Here is a 27,431-nt window from a genome sequence, read left to right as displayed (position 1 = left end):
GTGCAGCGCGATTGGCGAATTTCCGAAATGCAGGATGCTAGCGGAATGACCCGCCCTATTATGCCTCTGATTAGCTTACCCCCTGTATAACTTTAGCCAATCATCACACCTCATGCCTAAACCCAACCAATTATCAGTCCTCGTGGCGAAAACCCGCCCCTTCTTCCCCTGCCACCCTGCATTTCCAAAGTTCGGGCGTGGGCGGTGCCGTTCCCTGTTCGCCATACTGCACACACAGCGCAGAGCAACATCAGCGCACAGCAGCACTTTGTAGCGGCACCTGAAATCACCACTGCATACTGTAAAGGTAAGCCTGGGTTGTTTCAAGAGCCGAAGCATGCCATTTCACAATCAGCCTTTTCCTTTTGATTAGCTTTACATCCCTACTCGTAACTTGTCAATCTGATATTACCTTGCAATCTTGAGTTAGCTTGGCTGAATTGTTCTGAGCAAGCCGACTAGCCCGTTGTTGGCTTGGCTACAGCTGGTCTCTGTCCCACCCTGTGTACAATGTAGGATAACTGGCCCCTTTGTTCAGATGAACACCCAGTTAAACTGAGCTCTGATCACTTCTACAGATAACAGTGAGCTAGCGTTACTCTCCTGTGTACAGAACTGGAACCCTTTCTGTAAAAAGACTGATTAATGTCCGATTAATGGTAGCTGCGGTTAGCCTCTTAGCAACAATTTTGGCTTGAAATACTTGTAATGGCCACAAACGGCTTATCTTAATTGTGTACTTTTGCTTATTTGGTTGAAAGGAATTGGCTTGTTTGACTGATTTCAACTAGACCCGACCAAGAAAGCGGCTAATTCTGTTTGGTAACGCTTATTATTATTATTATTATTATAATAATAATTATTATTATTACCTTTATTATTATTATTATTATTATTATTATTATTATTATTATTATTATTATTATTATCATCATTATTATCATTATTATCATTATTATTAGAACACCATCTACACCATCTATAACAAACAATAGATGACTATGACTTCATCCAGTTTTCCATATTCTATTCTGTAATACTTTACACTTAAATGCTGTAGCTGGTCAGTAAGCACGGTCTAAACGGCGAAGTTAGTGCGCAGCCCCGCGGTCTGTTATTCGTTTCAAATAGAGTTTGACGACCCTGACAGAGGAATTTAATTTCAACATAGCGATAAGACTTGGGTTTATTCTTCCTCTGTAAATCAGAATGTGAACTTTCCAGCTGCCAGTGCCTGTCTTGAAGGCTTCATCACCTTCTGTAGTTGGGTGCGGTGGTCCTCTCAAACTTCAGTCCGTTGCATTCTCGAGATTTCATAGTTCATTTTCTTCTTGTACAGTAGCTACTGATGTTTGGCAGAGACAGAGTAGGCTACAGAATGAGAATGCTGATATTAACCGGGCAAACTCTCAGTCAAATCCTGTCCCTTTGAACTACTAAGGATCTTTAAAATAAAGCACAATGCATGTCATATGTATATGATCAAGATTAGAAATTAGAAATTGACTAGTCTCGTGTGTCAGCAACTGAAAAACCACAACAAGCATGACTAATAAAGCCCATGCAGCATCTTGCTCTTGCAGGCCGAGATACAGGGATAATGGAAGTCCTTTCCCTAAAGAGGAAGGAACAGGAACCTGTAATGTTGAGCCACAGTGCCAGGTTGGATGTAATGCCAGTGGTTACATAATGCCTTCACTCTGAAGCCCCTTCCCCCTCTCCTGCAGCCTTGATCTAGATCATCTCTTGTGGACTATCAAATGTTGTAGTAATCTAAAACCATGTGGAACACATTTTAGGAAAGGAATGTTACATATAAATGAGTCTAGACCCCGACACAATACTGACTCTATGTATTCAATTGCAGAAAAGTTGACGGATATTTGAAGTATAGCACTCTTATTTCCCTGAGGTGCCAAGGATGTTGTTAATGAAAAAAATATATATATTTGAATTCCTAATAGGAAATTGTATCTGTATCATTTTTTTACACTCTTAGATTATGATAAGTGGCTTCACAGAAAATCTTTTGTAACAGACTGACTTTGAATTTAAATGTTGGGGGCACTTAAAAGAAAAGTAGTGCATAAAGTTGCTAAAGCAGAGTGTGAATAACAGCGTTGTTTGTGTCTGTTTTTCGTCATCTTCTTCTGGCAACCAGCTTGCACCTGCAAGCTGAGTATGTGTTAGAGATGAAAATGGAAATTAAATTAATTTAATGAAAATAAAATTATCAAAATGTTGGGGGCAATTGTTGCCCTTCGATCACGGTTTTTAGCGGCATTCGGAGATTCCTTGGGGCATTTGCCCTTGCCCCTGGCTAATTTCCTACACTGCAAGCAGTATTTTTAACATGTAAAGCTCCTTTCTGCTGCCAAGACCCTCCGGTACCACTCCAAGAATAGCTGTTTAGTTTTAAAATCTTGTGGGATGATAACATCAAAGACGGAATTAACGTCTCTAAAAACACTGTCCCAAAGGTTTTTAAGCTCTGGGCATGTCTAGAGATGTAGTGGTGATTGCTGTTCTCTCCACAAAGTCTCCAACAGGCATTACTATCCGTGATGTCTGATTTGGCAGTAAGTAATGGGAGGCAGGAATTTTAGTTTACAAACAGCCTTCCACTCCCTCTCTGAAATGATCTCTTGGATTTCCGTCTCCCACTTGCTTTTTAAATCAAATGAGTTATATCCTCTAGTGATGTAAGATTGAGATATCAGGAGGAAATTCCTGTAGCTGTCAATGTTTTTACCTGATATTGAATCAGGTATTTTTCTAAGGTGTTGGGAGTTTAAATAGTTTTCCAATCACTATGGGGTTGGAAATATCTGCAGGTATCTGTAAAAATCTGTTTTTGGGAATGGCGTATTTGTCCATAATCGCCTGGAGGAGATGGTGAAGAAACATCAGGCCAAGTTCGACACATTCCTTAAAACCAACATCTAGTGTCGATGGGAGAAAACAATATAGGCGATTTCTCTCCTCCACACTTTGATTGTGAGTAGAGACTAGAGAGTCCATTTGTTAAGATCTGGATCTCTTAAATTCAAATTGGAGAAAGGAAGAGCTGATAATGGTACAAATTAAGGTACAAAAAGATATTGAGCAGTGTACTTAAATCGTCTGTCATCCAGCTGGGCTGCCCAGTTTGAAGTTGGGAACAGCTAATCCGCCCCATCTTTTAGTGAGCAGCAATGCTGTAACGTATTCTAGGGTGTTTCCCTTAATAATAATAAAATAACAGGTGAAATCATCTTATGGAATGAATAAATATGTTTGGGAATATGTATATAGCATTTGGAAGGGGTAAATGAGTCTCAGAAGAATATTCTTCCTCACTGTCTCCACCCTATCCACCAAGGAGAGGGGTAGGACATTCCATCTGTCCACATCTACCTTGATTGATTCTAAAAGTTTATTATAATTTATAATTATATTATATTATAATCTCAAACAAATGTATCTGAGGTTTTTTTCTCCACTTAACAACATGTGACACAGCACAGTTGAAGTGTTCGCACATTCAAGCCTCTCTTTTTAATTGTTGTTTGGGAGCTTCAGTAAAGCCTGCTAGTTCTCATTATAAAAAATTGTCAGTGTTGCAACTGTAATTAACCTTGATCCACCACGTCGGTCCTCGAGTTTGAGGGAATTGGGCCAGGAAAGTTCTTGAAAAGTCCTTGAATTTGACCTTGTGGGAACCCTGTTAATTAATTCAGATGCCAGAATTTATTTTTCTAAGATGAGGTGTGTGTGTGTGTGTGTGTGTGTGTGTGTGTGTGTGTGTGTGTGTGTGTGTGTGTGTGTGTGTGTGTGTGTGTGTGTGTGTGTGTGTGTGTGTGTGTGTGTGTGTGTGTGTGTGTGTGTAACTCTGAGAAGATGTGTGGCCCCATGCTCGGGCACGTTTTCGCTCCTCGAAGCTCACAGACATTCCACTGAGGGCTGCTAGTTGGGGCAGGCAGGGGCCAGGGGAGAGATTTGAGGAAGAAGTACAGTATGCTTTAAAAAAAACCTTCCCTCCTCTGTAGCCGGGCGGCAGCATTGGAGCTGAAATTGTCATATTGATTATTTTTTCCAGACATTGTGATCGTGATCGTTTATCACGATTATTAGTCTTAGATTAGATTAGATGTTCTTTATTGTCTACAAGGGAAATTCATTTTGTTCAGGTCAGTATCAAAACAGGCAAGGCAGTGAATCTATAAAATAAGTAAATAACATAACAGTAAAAAAGGACACCAGAGAAAAAGGCGGGAGGTATGATTCTGTTAGTGTCAACTTCTTGACTATAAACTACAGCAGATATTCAAAATTAAATGTTTTAGTATTTGCAAAAGCTAGCTCTATAATTATTAAATGTGGGAGATAATTTATAATTTGTGAACCCTTATTATCTGGTTCAGGGTCGGCTGCATAAGGCATTCAAACCCCTCAATGGCCGTTGTTATTTATCTAACCATAAGTTAAGGGCAGAGAAAGACTCAGTTTGAACTAAGGGGAAATAAGATGTTATAATTATGTGTAGTTTATTGTAGAGTGTGGATTCTTGGTTCATCTGCTAGTCTCACACAGGTCCTTTCCAAGTTACACAGTGCCATTTGTTCAGGCCAACTGAGTAGCTGCCCAGTTGGTACACTACAGTGAAGGATGAGATTCATAACAAGTAGACTGCAAATAGCCTAAGAAAGTATATGCCATTAATTAACCTTGCAGGTTTCTCTTGGATTAGCAGGGATAAACATCAAGTCAGTGCAGAAGAATAATTTAGCTTTGTGGACAAAAATAATAACGATTTCCAATGTATGCAGCGTATCAGTGTCTTAACATGGGATTCGGGGCCTGTTGGGCCAGTGTGAGGTACTGCAGGTGGGATGGCCTCTGGCCTTAATGACAATGTCAAATGTCTTTTGGCATCAACAAAAGGCTTGCTTCCTGCTTTTGTTAAGTCATCGTGTTTCAGGAGAGACATCTTTTTCCAACACAAACCCCCTGGAAGAGGATGACTCTACTGAAGAAGAGATCAACAGAAGGAACAGGATATTTGCAGTCCAACAAAAAACAAAAAACCCATCAGATCTGCATTAAGTTAGTCACTATACCACTTGCTGACATTTTTTCCTCCTGACCCATCGTTTCCTGGATGGCGTGACTTTCTTATCTTGAAGTGAATTTGATTACAAGTAGCCTAATATTTGGCTCCTGCTGCAGTTCCAGAAGCCCCTCTACAGCAGTGGTTCTCAAATGGGGGTCCGGGGACCGCCAGGGGTCCATGGCACTTTGCCAGGGGGTCCGCGAAATGTTTTCAGGAAAAAAAATATGTTATGCTTTAAATCTAAAATGGTTCATGGATTACATTCTAACCTGACAAACCTATAAATTTAAATGTCAAGCACGTTACCGTGGAAACAAGCTGAGCCCAAAATCACAAATCAGAATGAGGGGGTCTATCTTGTAAGGGGTCCTTGGCTGAAAAACATTTGAGAACCTCTGCTCTACAGAGTACTGGCTCTGAGGGTCCTTCCCTGACTGTCTGATTGGTCCATTTGCCCCCTTATTAACCCTAACCCTTATTTATTTAAGCATCCCCCTCTAGGCTAATTTCCTGTGCCAAAGAAACATAAGCCATTTCTAATGTTTGCTCCTCTGACCTCAATAACCACTGGGCCTGTGAATGGCCACGCCCCCCCCCCCCGCATTGTGTCATATGAAACATGACCTCATTTGTGGCTCCCAGAGTCTTATTAAGCGGTAGTGATGCTATTTCAGAGAAGAGTGCTGCTCAGATGATGTCACACATCAGCCAGTGAGGTCATCAGCAGCCTTATAGGAATACAAGGAGAGAGCATCTTATTATCACAACACTGTGACCTCGCAGTACAGACCAGTGCGGCTAAGGTACCACAAAACACCCCGAGTTAAGATTTTCCTTAAAGTCAGAGTTAAGGTTTCCTTAAAATAAAATCGGCTGTACAAAACCCCCGTAAAAGTCTGCCCCTTAAAGGAACACTCCGCCAATTTTCAACCAGCTTTGTATCATTAGAACATCAGTAGTATATCAGAAAACTGTAAACGGTTTTGAAGTCTGTCATTTAATTTGACAGTTATTGAGTGTTAAAGTGTGGACCAGTGACATCACTGGTCCACACTAACTCAAATTAATAACTCATTAACTCAAATCAACTCTCAATAACTGTCAAACTAGATGAACGATGAATAGTTTGACAGTTATTGAGAGTTGATTTGAGTTAATGAGTTATTCATTTGAGTTAGTGTGGACCAGTGATGTCACTGGTCCACACTCACTGGTCTCTTCAGTCCTTCATGTCTGCCTCTACCTTACCTGCTCTCTGTCTCTTCCCCTCATGCTGTTTGTCCCCTTGCTCTCACGCTCAGTCTCTTCTCCTCCAGACATGGCTGAGGACGACGTGACTCCGGAGCAGCTAGCAGCCATCGCGGCAGAAAACGAGGAGGTGGAGGGGGTGGACTACAGGCCACCAGCTCAGAAGACCCTGCAAGAGATCCGCGATCTAGACAAGGATGATGAGAGCCTACGCAAGTACAAAGATGTCCTGCTTGGCGCTGGCGCTGCTGAAGTTGGTAATGCAATGTTTGTGTGTCTGTGTGTGTGTGTGTGTGTGTGTGTGGGAGTGAGAGAGAGTAGGGGGAAAGAAAGACAATTTGGGTGCCCGGGTAGATGCCCTGCCCTGAGGGTCGCAGGTTCAAACCCTTGTTTTACCTCCAACTTGGTCTGGTGTCCTGTCTATAGATCCACAATTGTGGGTGGCCTGGGAAGCCGGGCCGCCTTAAGGGTATGTGTCCTGGTCGTTGCCCTTGTAAATTTTCACTCACACCCTAGCGCCTCCTCTGGTCAGTTGGGGCGCCTGTTCGGGGGGAGGGGAGCTGGGGGGGAATAGCGTGATCCTCCCACCTACGTCCTGCCAGTGAAGCTCCTCGCTGTCCGGTGAAAAGAAGTGGCTGGCAACTTCACATGTATTGGAGGAAGCATGTGCTAGTCTACGGCTCTCCCCAGTTCAGCAGAGGGGGTGGAGCAATGACCGGGTACAATTGGGGAGAGAACGGGGGAACTCCAAAAGAAAGATAGTGACAGATAAATACAATTGGAGGTGGTGAAATAGATGGTTGTCTCGCTTTAAATAGTAGCATAGCTGCATAAATCCTAAATCCAGTGTTCAGCTTGCTCCTAGGCCAAAGTCTCATGCAAAGAAAGGAAACTCAGGAAAAAAACGTCAGTGTTGACAGGTAAGGGGCAGGTGTCTTTCCTGCGTCGCTGCGACCAGCAGTCCCGCCGGGGTCATGAGATGGAAAAGTCAGGACAGTCACTCATGGACCTTTAGTGGGAAAATGGCCGTAGCTCGGGATAGGAAGATGGTAGAGACTAGAGAGTCAGGATTTGAGGGGTGGCTAGGGGGATATTAGCCTGGGTAAACCCAGCCTCCACATGACCTCTATGGACTATCAGTCACGAAACGTACGCTACAGGCATAGCCTGTGACGTCACGTTGAAGGCTGGCTTTACCCAGGCTAGGGGGATATGGGTGGTGTTTGGGGGGGGGGAGTGCCGCGGCCTGAAAGGTTTGCACTTGTTTGTGACCTTGTATGCTAATGAGTTGGAAAGGATGCTATCTGTACTAGCGATAAGAGTAGCACAGCCTAGGTATCAGTTGCAATGAAAGTGATGTTGTAAGTAGCGTGATGAATAAATTAATCAGACTGTCTGGGAGGTAATGGGAGGCTTGCTTGTGTCACAGCATTTGTATTTCGACAAATAGAGAGGAGCTGGAAAAGAGGGGGAAAGTCTTGTATATTATTACACCATATATGACATGCTGTCAGTGATGTCCAATACATCATTTATTTTCAACTGAGATTGAGTTTGACATCGGGTTAGGCCACAACATCAGCTGTAAGCTAGCTGTAAGGCCCTTGTGGTGACTTGTCCAAATATCTTCTTGTGAATGCCTGTGTTATGTGCGACCGGCCTGTTGCCCCCCCCCCCCCCCCCCTTCCTCTCCCCCCCCCCCCCCCCTTCCTCTCCCCCCCCCCCCCCCTTCTCCTTTTGGATCTTCAACATTTGGAGGTGTATGTCTGCTCTGCTAGTGTGCCTACTGTAGTTTACACTAACCACAATCCCCTCATCTTCATAGAGAGGTCCAGGGATGACGTATTTTTGTAGGCTGAATGCGGAAGTCCCGAACTTCCTGGTTCTTCACTGTTTCTGTCTATGGGATTTTTGAATGGGTTTTTGGCGTGATGCTTCAAATAATGTCCGTGGGCAACGCAAGTTTAATCAAACGCGAACCAAGGTTCAGCGGGATAATCTTCACACATGAGGACCACTTTCATGAGTTTTGTTGCGTAAATGCGAGCCCTAGAAGTAAAATGCTCGAGCTAAGCTAATCCAGAACTACACACTGTCGCATAGGCTTCACGTCATGTCAGCAGTCAACCTGGACTGTTGTTGATGTGTGCACTGATTACCTCGGGCTGAACGGGGCTGAACCAGGTGAGGGAAAGAGAATTTCCGTGTCCGTCGTTTGAAGTGGTGACGTTATTGACGTATATATCCCCATCGACTCAAAAGTGTAGTCTCATTTAGCCGTTTGCTAGCTAGCCGCCCGTTTAACGGCATGTAAAAGCTTCAAAACTCATAAAAGTGGTATTCATGTGTGAAGATGATGTTACTAAACACTGGTTCGCGTTTGATTAAGCCAGCGTTGCCCAGAGAGATTATTAGAAGCATCGCGCCAAAAACCCATTCAAAACTCCCATAGGCGAAAACTGTGAAGAACCAGGGCTGTTAGCATCGATGATTTCCGGACTCGTTACTGGACCTCTCTATTAGCCAGATGCGGAATCAGGCGCACCTGGTGCCAATCAGCCCTCCTGGCTTAAATGGGTATTGGAGGAAGTACCGCAGGAATCAGTCCTAAGACCCGGATGTCAGCACTTCCTGGTTCCCTCGTCTCCATGTCAATGGGATTTCTGTATGCGGATTTGGGTTAAATGCCTGAAATAATGTATGTGGTTAACAAAAGTTTATGAAACTGTGATCTTTGTGTTCAGTAAGATAATCTTTACAAATGAGGACCACTTTTATGATTTTTGAAGCGTGCTTTTTTTTGGTGTGATTTTCAGAAAACTCTTGTTAACCACAACATCCCATTGACTTCCCAATGAGGGAACCAGGAAGTGCATGACTTCTGGGTTGGCCTATTATGTCGTCCCCACTGTACTCTATTAGCCTTTATCACTTCCCACCCAATGCACCCGTTTTGTGTCTAAAATGCAGGAAGTAACACAGGTGCAAGCAGAACAGTGACGAGGGCCCCCGGCACTGGATCACCAAATGGATTGGACGTTAGAAACCCTCATTAATGTTCTGCTTGCACCTGTGTTACTTCCTGCCTTTAAGACACAAAATGGGTGAATTGGGTGGGAAGTGAAAAAGGCGAATAGAGAGATAGAGTCACACACACCTGACCTTTCTCCCCAGTGTTTTTTCTTGATTTTTTTTTTTGTACTTTGTTTATTATTTTAGTTCTGGGATGGAGATCCTGGTCAATTCTCGATTTTGTTTCATAGTTTAGCTTTTGCTCTTTTTCGGTAGTTCAGGGCCAGGGGGGGGTCCCAAATGAACGGTCGCCAACGGCTAAACGTGAGTAGATTTTGCATTTGGCGAGTAAATCTCAGAAGGCTATCCACCACATGGCGAGTCAATGTTTCTACAAAAATAGTTGTGTAAAAACTATGCTGAGAGTCTGCACCACGTTCTGGTGTTACTGCACCTTCTCTCCCCTGCTGTCTGTGTGTCGGAGTTTCACAAGGGCGGGGCTGCGCTCCTACACACACACATACACATGTGCCAGCCCCAGACCGTCAAGCTCTCCTAGTTTCGCGCCAGTTTCATCCTCATTTTGGAGCTATGAGTGCCTGAGCAGAACTAGTGGTGGACCTGTAGCTACAAGCACAGAGTCTGGCTGCTATGTCATTATCCGTTGCCCTGTTTTTTTTTTTACGTTTTACTCCACCTATGGAGTCTACCTCTTCTGCTAACGTTATGCTGTGTTTTCAGCCTGAACAACAATCCCTTTATGTCTCTCCCTCTCTTCATGCAAGCTGTAGCTCGCTCGACCGAACTCTCTCTCAACTGAAAAAAAAAAAAAAAAAAAAGTTGGCCAACTGAAAACTCCCCTGGAGTTTCAAAGTGACAGTCAGGGGAAGAGCAGGCCCTGATGGCCCATTGCGGGCTGGCCCAGTCTCTTCCCCATCTTTTGTTCTGTTTGGCCGGATCTCCAGCCCCTTTGGTTTGCATTACTTTGAACTTTGAGTATGGCTTATTCAAATAAACATCGTTTTCTTTGGCACAACCTCGTCGGACATCCTAAATATGCTTTCGGTCTCCTCTTGAGCCTTGTATTGTTTATGGAGGCCGTAACCAATATGCTCTTCTCCAACTGCGGGAAACGGCTCGTTCCTTGAGACTGAGAATAAAGTAGTTTCTAATTAATGCAGAGGCCGTCCCAACTACAGAAGAGCTGTCCTGATTCCAGCTCTCCTGAGGCCACGCAGGCCTGCTGCTTGCTACAGATTAGACATGATGTGCAGTCCTCTTGTAAATGCTCGTGGTCAATATGTGTCTGCACGGATATCGCCAAACCCCTGAGCCTGTGCATTCATTACACTTCAAGGCATTGCTTTGTGATTTATGTGCCATCCTCACACTATGATCAGCGGTTACCATTTCTCTGACAGTAGCAATGCGCAAAAATGATGGATAATGTAATTGGTAATTGGTGTGAACTGGATGCGACTTTATCACAATTTGGGGGTCCTCCAGAGGCCTGCAATGTGTGGAAAATGATGGATGCAAAGTATTGAAAAACACAAAAAATTCTGATTGGTTGGAATAAGTCTGGAAATTCACTGCCATTGTGGGTGTAAGATCTGCTCGCCCTACCGGATGTGCTCGGGGAGGGGGGGTCCTGCGACTACAGATGAAGTTAAACTCTCACATCATTGATTTTCAAAAAGTAAGGCGCATGTTTATGAGAAATGGTCCTGTACACACTTGAATCCTGATCATTGAATGTTTGTATGATTCATATTTCTAATGTATTAATGTTCCCAAATGTCTGATAACATCAGTAGCTTAGCTTGTTAGCTAATCTAAAGCTGTCGGACATTTTGGGCATGTTAATCCCACATGGCCGACGTACAGCGAATCACAATGCATGAAGCCGTGATGTCATCTGTATGGCGAGCCCATCTTGTCGGCGAGTAGATCTTACACCCGCACTGTACTGCAAATTGCTTTCCCCTGAGAGAGACTGTTCAGCACTAAGTGTCTGTAATAATATTAGCCCACAGAGACAACGCTGGTTCAACAGTGAGCAGCAAGTCTGCTATGAGCCTGAGATCTGGGGAAGTATGGAGCCGAAAATGTGTAAGAAGATGTGTTGGTCGTCCGTACTGACCACTCTGTTCCTCTGATTCTGTCCTAGATCCCAATATTGCCAATGTCCAAGTGACCCGGCTGACTCTGGTCTGTGAAAGCTCCCCAGTCCCCCTGACTTTGGACCTGCAAGGTGAGTCCCTGTTTGGGCCACTTGGCCCTGCTGAGACAGACGGATTTATGCTGACCTGAATATACTGTATGCCTTCTGTAGTTGGCAGAACTTTGACAGAGGCCAGCACAGCGGCATCTAGGCTTACATTGTAAATGAAGAAGTACGTATGCAGACAGACTTATGGAAGTGGTATTATATGCACACGGATCCATCGTCATAGTTGAATTGAGACCCCAGTAGGCCTTGGCCGATATCGCAATATTTGTTTTTTTTCTAATATTTTCCCCACGATTTTTTTATCCCATTTTTATCCCCCATTAGTGCTCATTTTAATTTATTTATCCTGGTTGCTGCTCCACCCTCTGCCGATCTGGGGAGAGCCGAAACTGGCTCCATGCTTCCTCCGAGACATGGGCAGTAGCCAGCCGCTTCTTTGCACCTGACAGGGGAAGCTTCACCGGTAGGACATAGCACGTAGGAGGATCACGCTATTCCAACGAGTTCCCCTCCCTCCGAACAGGCGCCCCTATTGACCAGAGGAGGCACCACTTCAGCGACCAGGATATCGCAATATCTCATGAAATGTCCTGATATTTTCCACAGTATCGAATATTCCCACAAAGCCCAGGCACCATGTGTTGCTTATATCACGTGTTACCTAACCCAAACATGTAAACTTATAAACCTGTATAGTCTAGTGATAGCAAAAAAACAAATATAATCATAGTTGTGATGATAAAATTGTAATTTTATTTCAAGGTAGCCCATTTTCCTGAAAATGACAGGAATGAGCAAGTTACAACAAATGGCCATTGTTTTTGTTAGTAAGATGTAGTGTATACAGTCTCTGCACACCCAAGTGTGTGACAGGTGCGTCGGATGAAGATATATGAAGGTCTAACCGACCGAAACGTTTGTTCATCCAAAAATAAAAATATTTCCCCAGAGAAGGGAGACGGTGTGCGGGATTTTTCTGTTCTCCTTTTGTTAGTAAGATCACATTTCTAGGCTATTAACAATAATAAGAATTATTATTATTAATAGCCTGGAAATTTGATGTGACAGAATAAATAAATATGTAAAGAAATAAATATATATATATATAGTGTACAAATATTGTATATCACAATATTATTGCAGGACAGCATCGCAATATTAAGTTATGAACATCGCCAAAGCCCACAGTACCTTTTGCAACCAGATTCTGTTCATATCATTTCAACATAGAAAGGCTTTCTGATATTTTCCTCTTCATTATTCAGCCCGTTTCAAAAAGCTAGTAAATATATTTGGCCCAGTCAACTATAGCATCGCTGTTGTTGACTACTGTTGGGCAAGCTAGTTAGTAATTCGTTAGTTACTAGTTACTTCTATCAAAAAGTAAATGTACTGCATAATAAAACTAATTATTTACTTGGAAAAGAAACTTTCTAAAATACTTTAATTACTTTATTATTAATAATAATAATAATAATTTATTTTTAAATGTCTGCTTCAATAGTCTTATTAATGCATTGCACACTATATTATTTTAGTGTTGCTGTGGCACAGTGTGGGACAAGACGGCTGTCAAATTTGAGCTATCATTGTCCCCATTATCACTACGCTGAGAAGTAAGTCGTGGAACAATAAAACACCAGGTTGGGGTCATGGGAAACACAACCCTGGGAAAAGACTGTTATGTTATTATGAACAGAGGTAGCGGTGTGCTCAAGGACTGATCTTACATAAGCCTCAAGGAAGCGAAAGGGTTCAAAATCATCAGTGGGAGAAGGCAGACTTCAGGCACTCATATGTGGAGCAAGCGGAAAAAACACTTGAGTTTAGATTAAAAAGCCTTTAGCCTATCACGGCTTGGTTACAATGAACAAAAAGTCGACGACGACGACCACTGGTTTCGACCCTTTAGGTATCGACGGTTTCAACTCGACATCATAAATATTCTAAAGTGCCCCCCAGCGTACTTCCTGTTGCAGGGTTTACTAGTACAATAACAGACAGGACATACCGGTAAGCTATGTTCCAAACTGTTCCCTAGCAACACAATTCCGTGAAAACCGTCTATTCATCAGGGTTTGAAGACCTAAACTTTAGGTCTTCCTGAACAATAAAAACACTGAACAATAAAAAAAAAACGTCCAGTTTCGACCCTTTAGGTCCTAAAGGGTCGAAACTGGCCGATTTTTTTTTTACTGTTCATTGTAAACAAGCCATGATAGAATAAAGACTTTTTAATCTAAACTCAAGTGTTTTCCTCCCCTTGCTCCACATATGTATGAGTGCCTGAAGTCTGCCTTCTTCCAGTGATGAACATTGTTCAGGATATTAACAGTGGTGTCTGGGGCTTCCAGGGCTTGCTCGCCCATGCATGTGATTCCTGGAGATGAGCTGCCAGGCTAAAGGTAAGGTATGTGGGCTTACCTGTTGCCTTGCAGCTTTGGCACTGATCCTCCAGTGCTCGTCACTCTCCAGCTTGCTCTCCGTGGTTCAACACTGTTTGGCTTCGGTGCTCACTTGACAGTTCATTTGTAGACATGTAACACGCAGACAATACTTAAAAACAAAACTCCATTAGGAGAGGGGGAAACTTGACGGACCCTCCGTCTCCGTCACAGCTCTCAATATTGCCTTTCGAAAAACCCGATCCACCGCCACCATAAGGTCGGATGTCATAAACCCGATAATCCTCTGAAGTTGTCCGCTAGTTTCATGTAAAATAACGAGTAACGAGTCAATTTAAATTTCAGTAATTGAAATTGTGTTATTTAATTTAGAAAATAAATTAGTTACATTACTAGTTACCGCCAAAAGTAGTAGCATCACATTAAGTAATTCCCAACACTGCTGTTAACCCAATACTGACTTTGCTTATTTTGATTTAGACCCAGCACTACTTTTGTGGAGGTTTGTATCTGTGTTGCACGTACTGTAACAATATTGAGTGATTGATCGCCCCCACAGTGCTCTTTAATTCCTGTTTTTGTACCAGCTGCTGTTAAAAATGTACAGTATGTACCGGACTGGTATGGTGTTTCCCAGTGATGAAGACTTCTTACTATGGATCTGCTTCTCTCTTAGCTGGCCTAGATTTGAGTCCAGCTAGAACCCTCTCTCCTGAGTCTCCCTTCCTCTGCATCACTCTGTTTCAGTGGGAAGAAATACTAATAAGGGTGGACTACACACACAGTGAAGAAATAGAACAATTCCTCATGGTTCTTCAGGGCAACATCAGTCTTTCAATTTTGGTCACTTAAGACATTAGGGATTGATGGATTATGGCTTTTTGAGGGCCAATGCCAATAATTTCAGACTGAAGTCGCCGATATCTGATATTTTGTTCAATATCCCTAAATATATGACCGTTTTCATGCCAACAATTTCCAAGCATTCACTGTTTCCCCTTCTTCTCAATGTGGAAAAGTTTCTGAAAAAACCATCATAGGACCCTCCACTGAAACTATGCTGTTTTCCACTGCATGGTACTGGTACGACTCGCCTTTTTGGTTTTCCATTGGGCAGGTACCATATTACCTGGTACTCTTTTAGTACCATGTCCACAGAGTTTCAAAGCGAGCTGAGGCAATACCAAAAGGTAACGTGAAAATACTGCAGACTGCTGATCGGACAGAGATCATTGTCGTCATTGCGCATACATTATGCTAACGTTAGCTACCAGATTAGCTTACCCTCTTGCATGTAGGGTTTCCCAAACTCAGCCTCTTAAAAAATAATAATAATAATGTTAATAATAATAAATAATAAAATCCATCTCCTTGCTTTGACTAACAGCCAAATGCTCATTGCTGTGTGTGTCAAGTCAAGTCAAGTCAAATTTATTTATATAGCCCTAATTCACAAGCATGTCTCAGAGGGCTTCACAGAAAGTATGTCTAGCTAATTCTAGCTGACACAACAGTAACAAGAATATACAGAATAAAGATAACATCTGAACAATTGATAATATAGAAAATATAGAAATGAAGAGAGAGCAGAGGAGAGAGCAGGAGAAGGGAGAAGAGCAGGGGGAATGTGAGAGAGTGATGGGGTGGGGAGGGAATGGGAGATGCTGGAGGGTATAGGAGGTGGGGAGGGAGCAAGAGGAGAGAGCAGGAGAGGGGAAGGGGGGGGGGGGTGTGGGGGAGAAGAGAGCAGGGGGAGGGAGGAGGTGGGGAGAGAATGAGAAATATAGACGCACATCTTGCAAACGGACATATGTCAATTTCTTAGCAACCAAACTATGCCTAATTTAATTGGCTGCAAGCCTTTAGTAGTGAGTCCTTTTGCCAAATAAGCACATGTTCACATATAGAGCTTATGGGTGCCTTGCTTTAGGGAAGAGTGGATGCCATGCTTTGAATAGTGGCGAAATACTAAGAGCATGGGTGCCATGCTTTAAGTAGTGGTGAAATATTGGAGGGGATGGAGTGGGTGCCATGCTTTGGAGTAGAATGTGTACTATGCTTTAGAGTAGTGGGGGAAGGGGGGAAGAGGAAGAAACACCGGGAAGAGGAGAAGGCAGGAGAGTGGAGGAGGGGGGATGTGAGGGAGGAGAGGGGGGAGGTGGGGAGAAAATAGGAAATGTGGAGGAGGAGAGAACAGAGAAGGAGAGATGAGGGTGCAGGGGAGGGAGAGCCAGGGTAGAGGTAGGGTCTAGGGTTGGGGAGGGGAGGGAGTAGGATACGGGCCCGGATTAGGGCGAGGGTAGGGAGAAAATGGGAAATGTGGAGGAGGAGAGAACAGAGAAGGAGAGGTGGGAGGGTGCAGGGGAGGGAGAGCAGGGGGAATGTGAGAGTGTCGTGTTGAAGATAATGTCACAGCAGTTTCATGTGGCCTCACGGCGTCGCTATGACGGGCCCATTGAAAGGGTACTATAGTATCGGCAGTGGAAAACCAAAAAGCGAGTCGAGTCGAGTTAAGCTGGTACCATGCGGTGGAAAAGTGGCATAATGGAATTCTATTATGGTTAGGAGCTCCTTTAAAAGCAGGATGACTCACCACACTTATTCAATAGTAGAGGAAACTCTGGAATTAGACCTTTTTGAAGAAATAATTCATTTACCGTAAATTCCGGACTATAAGCCGCGGCTTTTTTCCCGTTTTTTGGCCTTTTTTGCCCCCTGCGGCTTATATAACGGTGCGTCTTATCTATGGATTTTTTCCAAAAAAAAAAAAAAAAATCTCTCTTTTTTTAGCACTCTTTCTAACTATAAATCCACTTCTGTTTTAATTTCCTCTCTTGCCCTCTTTTAACAACATAACATAACATAACACAACACAGGTAAGCAGAAAGAAAAAGACGAAGCAATCACGCCATGAATGAGGAAATGACTCACCTGCTGGAGGCTGGAGATACACGCTTGGGCTAAACTTTTACTCCGTGAAACACTATCGATTAAGTCCGACATCGCTCAGAGGTTTTGAGCAGCTTGAAAACAAGTTTGAAAACGTGCAGAAGTCCATCCACTCACTCACTAAAGAAACTAAGGCAACCGTGAACAGAGTTTATAATGCGGAAAAGCGCATCCGCGCACTGGAGGACAAAAACAACACAGTGAGTCCGAAAATGGATAAAATGCAAAATCGAAACCCTGCACACGCAGGTTGATGACTTAATCAGCAGGAGTAAAAGAAATAACATTCGCCTGATCAATGTAAAAGAGGAGCTGAGATCGGTGACATGGACGCTTTCGTGGCAAAATCCTGTGTTACATCCTGGACCTGAAGGAAGGCGAGAAACCACCAGAGGTGGACAGGGCACACCGGGCGCCTCGGCCACGTCCAGACCCCGGCCTGCCACCGAGGGCCATCTTCATCTGCCTACTCCGCTGGCCCGACCGTCAACTCATCCTCCAGGCTGCGGGGAAGAAGCCCCTCACCTGGGAGGGTACGCGCTTTTTCGTCCGGGCAGGACCTCTCCGCGTTGGTGCAACAGAAACGCGCAACATACAACAGCATCATCGAGTCAATGGATATCGCTTTGGCGTACTGTACCCAGCGAGACTCGTCATAACCAGACCGGACTATCTTTAGCACTCTTTCTAACTATAAATCCACTTCTGTTTTAATTTCCTCTCTTGCCCTCTTTTCACCACACCGCGGACACTGTGTGCCCAGCGGCGGAACAAGAGCTCAAAGTGAAACTGCCGAATATCTTTTGAGTTGGACTGGTCAATAGTACTGTGAGTAACTAAAATAAAAAAATAAAAAACGGAATTCTCTCTTCTTTAGCACTCTTTCTAACTATAAATCCACTTCTGTTTTAATTTCCTCTCTTGCCCTCTTTTCACCACACCGCGGACACTGTGTGCACTGTAAAAAAAACAAAAAATACCACAATGTGTGATTTTGTCTGGGGATTAGTGACCTGACTTTTGTTTTGTTGAAATGTTAATAAATGGGAGCTTCCCCAAACAGCGATCTCTTTCCCGACATTCCTCTCTGTGCACGAACCCTTTCATATGGTAATTAAACATCAAAACACCCGCGGCTTATAGACCGGTGCGGCTTATAGAAGAAAAAAATAGTCACCTTTGAAGGTGCGGCTTATAGACCGGTGCGTCTTATAGTCCGGAATTTACGGTACATAAAACATTATTGAACATTAAATCAAATGTGTGAAATAAATTCATTTCAGGTTTTACAGACTTTTTTTTGTAGCTGTGGCCAAGGAAGAACCTGCATCACTTGACAGTGGACAATGCTAACTGCCCAATATTGGCCAGATCATTGACAAATCAGAGGCCATTTACACCTGGCACTAACATGCGTTTTCTGTGATGAGATTGCAATCGGATAGTGCTTGACCACCACATTAGCCTAATTTCATTTACACGTGGCTTTAGCATGCGTTTTGGGTGATCAGATTGCAATCTGATCACCCAAAACGAGTGTCCTCTCAATCCGCTTACAGTTGCTGTATGCGGATTGTGAGGACACATTGCAATGCATTTACACTTGTGGTGGTTTGGCTGATCAGATCGCAATCCATCTTCAATGTGTCTTCTTGTGGGCGTTGCCGTTTACACCTGTCATCTCAAGTGGTCAAGCACTATCTGATTGCAATTTTGATCACAGAAAATGCATGTTAGTGCCAGGTGTAAATGGCCTCTCAATGTATGGGTCTGAACCTGAATGACATACCTGTTTGGTCATACAGCCAATACTTCCTGAAAGTAAGGAAGGCTCACCAAAAGACTGAATTAGTTGAAGTTTAACTTTTAATACAAAACGGATGTGTATATAAAACAGCAATTGTATCCCCCGCATATTATTTTCTGAAACTCGTGCAGAAGATGAAAACCGTCGACATCTTGGATCTTTTTGTTTGTGTTTTTTGTGTGTGAAAATCAGTGTTGGGCAAGTTACTTTCAAAATGTAATATACTACATATTACTAGTTACTTTCATTTGAAAGTAATAAGTTACTTTACAATATTACTTTCTGTGTAGAGTAACTTAAAAAGCTTGTATTACGTTTCCATTAGCGTTAATACACTAAGGAAGGTATGTGACCATAATTCATTTCAATGTCCGCTCTCAAGAGCAATTCAGTTGGTTCATGAAATCGCTTTTTTTTTCGGATGATGGCGAAGGCTGGAGGCACCCTCTCTGCCTGTGATTGGCCTAGCGTCAAACGTTCATCCAATCACATTCGCTTGGCCTGCGTCTCTTTCTACAGTCTGTGGTCAGACAGACAGCAGTTTCGCTTGCTAGCATGCATGAAAGACGCCACTGTGTGTTTATGTTTTTGATATAGTATGGTCTCTGGTTTAGAATGCTGCCGCTACTCTTGGCAGTGCACGTATGTAGCCTACAGACAAATAAAAAAGAAAAGATAAAAGATTAATGAGAATTGATCAATGGTTATATAAAAACAGTGTCAATGCCCATTTACTCATTCATTTTGTGCTAAAAGTAATATATTACATGTAATATGTTACTTTTGTAATGAGTTACCCCCAACACTGGTGAAAATGCATCTATAAGGACTGGAGAATGTGAAGAGACAGTAAAAGCCGGTCTGAGGCCAGACAAACCTTGCTGCTTAGTCAGTGAGGCAGATGACTTCCAGTAAAGGAATCAATGCAGCTATAACAAGCCCCGCCCCCACCCCCTCTCCTCTATGGATTCTTGTGGCCATGCAGCCCCGACACTAGTCGAGAATAGGACCCCAAGGAACAGTAGAGCACATGCTCAGCTCAGCAGAAACATGCGGGAAGCTAGCTAACACTCTAATCTGTTTTTAAAGGCCTGGGACCTCTTTCACGGCGCCTCGCTGTGTTGATAGAAATGGAGCAGTCATGTAAATATGATAGTTGGAAACAAACAGGTAGGTAATTATCTAGTGTTTGTCTATGTGGGCTGGTGGCAGCGTTGCGTGTAGTGTTAATTAATCCTGTGCATGACTATGTGGTCTTAATTAAGCCTCCCAGTAAGGCGCGGTCACTGCTGAGCGATGTGATAATGGCCTCCAACGGTGATGGCAGACGTTCCTGTTCCCCATGGCTGGCTGACGCGTTATTTCGAATCCCACATAGGTTACGCTAAAACCACGCCCTCCTGTGCCCGCCTACGCAGCAGTCAAGCGCTAGCCTGGGTAAACCCAGCCCCCAGTGACCTGCTCTCAGACAGACCCTGCTCACTAGTCACAAGGTGACTACAAGTTAAAAAAAAACTTGAGTACAAAAAAAGTACAAAAAAACTTTAACTGGCGATTTTTTACATTTGTTGTCTGCGCAGCCCACCACACAACAGCTTTTAGCTATGTTTAATTCAAGGAAAATAACGCTGGTGTGTGGAAATGAACGGAGCTTTTCCCCCGTGATGGGCGTGGCCTATTTCATGCAGTGTCTCTATAGTGTTTTATGTGTGTATATTTTACTGATGAGAGGAAGAAAACGGCCTCATTTATAAAGTATTTAGCATGTTTTCAATAACACATGCATACAACTAAGTTGTGATTTATTATATCACTTTGAAATGACTGGTTTACCTATTGAAGATAATATAAGGTGATGTGGAAATGGCAGTATAAATGATCAGAGACTGATTATGGTCAATTCGCTCTTCTCACGATTTATAGATGAGGCATATTGTGAATTGGGTCATGATGGTTTGTCATTTTTAAAAAGTGGGTCACCAGAAAAAAGTGTGGGAAACCCTGGTCTATAGCACAAAGCCAGTGGAAACCCTGGTCTATAGCACACAGCCAGTGGAAACCCTGGTCTATAGCACAAAGCCAGTGGAAACCCTGGTCTATAGCACACAGCCAGTGGAAACCCTGGTCTATAGCACAAAGCCAGTGGAAACCCTGGTCTATAGCACAAAGCCAGTGGAAACCCTGGTCTATAGCACACAGCCAGTGGAAACCGTGGTCTATAGCACAAAGCCAGTGGAAACCCTGGTCTATAGCACACAGCCAGTGGAAACCCTGGTCTACAGCACAAAGCCAGTGGAAACACAAACATGAACACTGGTCCATGTGTCTTTAATTGATGGTGTGAGGTCAAGCACATATGAAACTGTAAAGATACATCTCTGTGCTCTTGTTTTTGAGAAGTTTATTCCCTACAAGACGACTTGGCAAGAACTTTCTCCACAACGAAACAAGTATTGACTTGGCATTGTTGTATTTGTTAATCTCCTGATGATCGCACAGCGCTCTCAGACACTGAAACTATGAATACTGTGTGGGTGTGGGGGGAGGGCAGACCGTGAAATAAACTGGTGAAATAACGTGGTGATAATCTCTACAGTATGTGATGTGTTCTTTCCTTGTGATTTCTAACAGGAGAGCTGGAGAAGGAGTCCTTCATCCTGAAGGAGGGCGTGGAGTACAAAATAAAGATCAGCTTTAAGGTGAGAGTGGATCACAGCTCTGTGTTGTCCTATCCGCCTGAAATATTCTAAAAGATAATCATAAAAGAGAATCATAGGGCCTCACGCATGAATGTTTTCTTATTTTGCTCTTATAGCTGTTCTTGCACAAAGCAATAATAAGAAAATGGTGTACCAAGCTGTATTCCAATCCCAAGAATACAAACATTCTGGTTATTTCTTAGTGGGAGCAGGTTAATTTGGGGGTGGGAATGGAGATGTAGATGTGCCAAAAAAAAAAGATGCATGGAGTCGAAATCAGAGGAGCGAGTTACATTTTTGCTAAATGAGTGAGCTATGTGTTTTATGATTTAAATTGCTTTTCCATCATAATTATTGATTTCACGGCACAAAATGCAAGTTGGCTTTTATTGGCATATACAGGGCACTCTTGAATTTTGATCTTCCCCAAGAACAACCGCGGAAGTATGCAAGTATTACAAAAGTTCTTAAATTGTTTGCACGCACAATATAAGATCAAATCTACGATTCATACATGAGGCCCTGAGTTTCCAGGAGTGAATATTATGTTCTTGCCATTGAGTGCAGTAATGAAAAGGCTGTTGTCAAAGAGAATCACAGAAAACTATATTTAAGAAGTAAACGTTCCATACTATACTATAGCCCCTTTCACACATGCAGCTTCATCCAAAAATCTTCTGGAAATTTTCCGTGTCGGAGTCAATATCCCCCCTCCGAAATGCCTGGGATTTTCACTAGTTAAATTTAAATGAAAACGTGAGCAGTTTTATTGAACAATGAAGTAATACATTTGCATTTCTTTTTTCTTTACACGATTACTTATTTTACTTTCTGTCCCCAACCAGTCCATCTTCCACTCCCGTGTGTGTGTGTGTGTGTGTGTGTGTGTGTGTGTGTGTGTAAATCCCTCAGTAATAGGCTCCCATGAATTCCCTACCGTGGCTTATGGGGAACATTACCGGTAGTTGTTTTCACACATGAATATTTGAGAGCTCAATTTAAGAAAAATGAATGAAATGCAAAACAAGAGTACGCCTAATTGTCGGGGGCAGTATTTGCGACCTCATTTTCACTTCACCCGCGTTTTATGTACTAGGATATTTTTGCAACAAACCCCCCTCCCCTCCCCCATAAATGTATGACTGTGTCTATATTAACAATGTTTGTGTTTCCTCAGGTTAACAGGGAAATTGTTTCGGGTCTGAAATATGTGCAGCAGACATTCAGGAAAGGAGTGAGGAGTGAGTGAACAATTTGTACCCTATTGCCTTCTCTGGGCTTTTGTCCAGTTGTGATGATGATGAACAGACACTATCTTTGTTTTCCTACTTAGGAAAGATCTTGCTGCCAAAAAGTGGTGCAATGTCATAGGAATATCAATTGACCATGTGCAAATACAGTAGTAGCTGATATGACAAGACTTTTTTATACCATCCTGTCAGGCAGTGTCCAAACCCGCCTGCTTCAACAGCTTAGTTTCTTTGCACACTGATGAAACATACCAATGATAGTACCAAAGCATACTAATGATAACACTCAGAAAAAGGTGATGCAAATCACTAATCTGTTCAGCAGAGATAAAAAAAAAAAAAAAAAAAGGCTCAAGGGTTTATTAAAAAAATGCTGTTGCCTCCATCAAAAAGACAGAAACTACAAATATAAAAAAAATACTGCAGCAAAAACAAACACTGCAAGAGAGTGAACACACGGTGGAGAACAGAGCAAAGATGACAAATTATTGAAAGAATGTAACACTATTAAAGCTTTAGGCATACATTATATCCTATTGAAAAAGCATGTGGATCTAGATGTAGATGTAAGGATATACAGTATATAAAAATCATCCCTCATTGCCTCAGTCTGACTACAGTTTGTTCTCTTCGTTGGTGACAGTTGACAAATCGGACTACATGGTCGGCAGCTACGGGCCCCGGCAGGCCGAATACGACTTCCTGACCTCGCTGGAGGAGGCTCCCAAAGGCATGTTGACCCGCGGCACCTACAACATCAAGTCCAAGTTTACTGATGACGACCAGCACGACCACCTCTCCTGGGAGTGGAACCTCAACATCAAGAAAGAGTGGAAAGACTAAAAGAGGCCTTTGAGGAGGGAGGGAGGGCCACCACCCCCCCCCCCCACACACACACACACACACACACACATGCTGCTCCTCACCCACCCACCCTATACCCCCCCCTCCTGCCTCGTGTCCACCTTGTTTGTTTTTATTTGATTGTGTATTCAAGCATTCCATCTTCAAGCCTTGGTTCTCACCTGGCTGTCTTACATCCCGGCCTGCGTCCCACTTCCCACTTCCCTGTCGGCACCAGTAGCAGATCCCCTGTCCGTCCATCGCCTCCCTAACATTTCACACAAGACCCACCTCCGTTCACTGTTGCCCACCTGCCAGTCACCTTTTTCATCCCAAAGCAGGACATTTAAGAGAAGTGTTTCTGAGTGGTTTTGTGTCTGCCCTGGTATCGGTCACCTTTTCTCTATCCATGAGTTTGCATCCCTGCACCCCCCCGATGAGCTGTGCTATGTAGCACCTTACTTCCACATGCCCCGACTCCCCTGCCCTCTTTTTTTTTTGATGGATTTTGCTGCTTGAAGAGATTAACCCCGCCTTCCACCTCTCCAAAATGGTGTCTTCCTCTCTCAGTAAGAAGTACATGGGGAAAAGCAACTGTACAATCAACTTTTGTTTGCCTTTTCTATATATACAATTGTATTAACGTTTGTGTAATGTGATTGTACTCACATACTCGGCTTTTGTGGTCATTGCAGACCCAACCGCGTCCATCTTGCCCGCCCATCTTACCCCATCGCCATAGCATTCCTTTGCTACCCGCTTGCTGTCTTTTGATATAATTACCGATACCTGCCTTGTGAAACACTTAATTCTGAGCTGCTCTATGGCGCCTCCCTCCCCTCCTGAAACTATTCACCCACTCCTCCTCAAATGGGGATTGGGGCCAAAATGAACAATGGAGTGAAAAATGTAACGGTGACAAAAGCAGGGGTGCGATCCCCCTTGGCTGCCTTATGTATTGAATGGGGGGGGGGGGTAGTTTTATTCACTAATATTTAGCTTGTCCTAATTCAGCTGCTGGGGGGAAAGGAGAAGCTCTACTGAATTTGCATGCCTTGTGTGTACGAAGCAGTGCTTGCTATCAGGTAGTCTGTATATCAAGGGCTCTACTCTTACTCCAACCAATAATCTTCTGTAGCGCTTGTTGTAGTGGAGGCTGTTTATACAGGTTCTTCACATGCTGCTGTGTGCACACATCCACTGCACCAGAATAAACACCTCCTGGACAATGATTTGAATATTGGATCGCCCCACTGACAAGAAATACCAGTGGTTCTTTGCCCAAACCCAGTAAGCCACTTTAAATCAATATTTAAAAAAAATATATATATAAAATCAAGCCACTTTTGTTCCTTTTTAGCCATGAAGCCTTATCGCTCGCTCACCATGGTGGTGGGGTGGGGTGGGGACAGCTATGAATAGTATGACGAATTTTGTTTTTTCTTTTGCCTTAATGTACATCATTCCTCACATGAGATTCCCTTACACACCCCCCCCCCCCCCCCCCCCCCCCCAAAAAAACAACAACAACAAAACAATCAACACTCAGATCGCTTTGCGACTCCTAGGCTGCAGCCAGTCAGGACATGACAGGTGTTGAGTAGAGGAGGCGGAGCTAGGCACTGTCTGCTCTAGGATACCTTTTTGTTGCCAGGCTCACCAGGAAACCAACCGCTGGATGCACAGAGAGAGTTAGACAGCCACGGTCACCGCCTCTGACCGGGCCTTCGCTTTTTACCCAATGATTCCAATCTTGATGCCAATGATGACCCAAAAATGTAAATGAATGGTAACATTTGTGCAGATTGGGTGGCGTTACTAGAAATGCATGCTCATTTACTGTATATGAAATAGGATTTTAAAATGCAATTGACCAGGACAATTCAAATCAACCTGTACTGTAGCAGAACATATGGATGTAAATCTTTTTTCCCCCTGAAAATTATGTAGTCCTGCTCCATACATTCCTTCACATTGTACAGTTTCTATGAAAACACTGGCATGCTGGTGGGGTTGTATATTTGATCATTTGTGATTGCTCTTCTCGGTCAATAAAGATTTTGCTCAACTTGGCCTGCCCTGTAACATTTGGCAAACAAGTAATTTTTTCATCTGGTCATCAAAAACAACACTGATCTAAAGCACACAAAGGCAAGGCTGTAGTGTTAAATGATTGATCTTTCAGAATTTTATTTAATTAGGTCTTTTGAAATATTTGCATCCTAGATAACCTATATATAAAAACTCTTGTCCAAGTAGTCACATCCATATCATAAACACTGTTTATCTCTATGGGATATAGATGGCATAGAGATAGACACTGTTTATTTCTATGCCATCTATATCCCACATAGACAGTTTTAATCGTGTGTTCCTTTATCGCAAAAATAACTGGTATGTGGAGGCTAAATGACGTCCGTTTTGTTAGCGTTCCTTCCGCAATTTTCAAATGCTTCCCCATACCATCTGTATTTCGTGGGGGAGAATCATGCACCAACCGGAATGGGAAGTAGAAAGTCGGGTCTTCCGCTCATTAGTCCAATCAGAATCCAATATGCCGCATTTTTCGTGGACACACGTGTCGTGATTGGTCGGATTCCGCTTCTTTCCTGTCTGAAGGTTTTTTCCCAACTTCCTTGTGCATGTTCTGGGGGATGTAGATGAGACAGTCTGTTTTGAGAGACTATTCCATTTGCAGAAAAGTTGAGCTGGGAAGTTCACTGTTCAGATCCACTCGCTAGCCAGGCTAGCCATTGTTAGCAATAACAATTGATAACAAGGCATTTCGTGGCATTTTGCGCATACAAACACTGCAGCCTCATGTCCACACAGATAGAAGTAGGCCATGCTGTGTGTACAGCTGATTTAATGAGACACAAACAAGACAGAAGTGCTAAATACATTTATACGATTATAACTATCGTGCATTCCTTTATAACTGGGGACTGGTAATCTTACGACTTCAAAGGTCATGAGCTGGGCGGTGACGTCATCAGAGCTGGTATGTCCCATTACAAACTCGTAGGAGTCTCAGCAGCCCCAACCTCAAAAATCCAAGATGGCTGCGCCGCGCAACAACAGTAGTAGTATAATCGTAGTAATGTTGTTTAGCACTTCTGTTTTGTTTGTGTCTCATTAAATCAGCTGTACACACAGCACTGCCTAACATCTATCTGTGTGGACATGAGGCTGCAGTGTTTGTATGCGCAAATTGCCGCGAAATGCCATGTTGTCAATTTTATTGCTAACAATGGCTAGCCTGGCTAGCGACTGGATCTGACCAATGAACAGTGAACTTCCCAGCTCAAGTTTTCTGCAAATGGAACGCTAACAAAACGGATGTGATGTCATTTAGCCTCCACATCCCAGTTATTTTGCGATAAAGGAACGCTTGTTGCGCGGATCAGCCATCTTTGATTTTTTTACGTCGGCGCTGCGAGGCTCCTACGAGTTTGGAATGGGAAATACCAGCTCTAGTGACGTCACGTCCCAGCTCATGAACTTTGAACCGGTAAGATTACCAGTTCCCAGTTATAAAGGAATGCACGATAACTTGACAACAATAACAACCGTCACAACCCACCTGAATATCCGGTTTACTTCCTGTATACATAGCTGAGCGCAGGCTGATATTCGGCTCATATTAAATGTTAACGTTAGGCCGTGTCTCCGACAGACACATTAACAAGGTAGCCTATTTCGGTCTTTATGTCTTGTAGTAGGCTAGTTATTAGTAGTTGTTGTTGTTGATAGTTGCCATAACAACCACCCCTGTCGGAAAGACGTGCACACGCTGGGTAGGAAGCGTTGTTGTCCCGGAGGCGATATTTTCTTTTGGATGATGGCGAAGGCATAACCCGCCCCTCTCTGCCTCTGATTGGCCTAGCGTCAAA

The 27,431-nt window shown here is 43.3% G+C and overlaps 1 protein-coding gene across 2 annotated transcripts; it reads left to right on the top strand.

Annotated features, from left to right (window-relative positions):
• Window positions 1-248: 248 nt before the first annotated feature.
• arhgdia (Rho GDP dissociation inhibitor (GDI) alpha) lies at window positions 249-25,623 on the top strand. Of its 2 annotated transcripts, none has more exons than XM_083655331.1 (6): window positions 249-307; window positions 6,394-6,597; window positions 11,523-11,606; window positions 21,378-21,445; window positions 22,623-22,686; window positions 23,339-25,080. In XM_083655331.1, exons 2-6 carry the CDS (start codon window positions 6,411-6,413, stop codon window positions 23,536-23,538), a joined length of 603 nt encoding a protein of 200 aa, XP_083511457.1. In that variant the 5' UTR covers window positions 249-307; window positions 6,394-6,410; the 3' UTR covers window positions 23,539-25,080. The 2 variants fall into 2 exon arrangements, with proteins under 2 accessions (XP_083511457.1, XP_083511458.1); XM_083655332.1 differs by having other exon boundaries at window positions 267-307; window positions 6,409-6,597; window positions 23,339-25,623.
• Window positions 25,624-27,431: the final 1,808 nt, after the last annotated feature.

This window comes from Poromitra crassiceps (genome assembly GCF_964638095.1).
Source record: "Poromitra crassiceps genome assembly, chromosome: 19".
Lineage (NCBI taxonomy): Eukaryota > Metazoa > Chordata > Actinopteri > Beryciformes > Melamphaidae > Poromitra > Poromitra crassiceps.
The sequence above is the reverse complement of the archived record's forward strand: the minus strand, read 5'-3'. Positions and strand labels throughout refer to the sequence as shown.

Coding starts and splice junctions, on each gene's coding strand:
- arhgdia (XM_083655332.1), top strand. CDS start 6,411: ATGGCTGAGGACGACGTGACTCCGGAGCAGCTAGCAGCCATCGCGGCA. Junction 21,446..22,622: donor AAATAAAGATCAGCTTTAAG/GTGAGAGTGGAT, acceptor GTGTTTCCTCAG/GTTAACAGGGAAATTGTTTC. Junction 22,687..23,338: donor ATTCAGGAAAGGAGTGAGGA/GTGAGTGAACAA, acceptor CGTTGGTGACAG/TTGACAAATCGGACTACATG.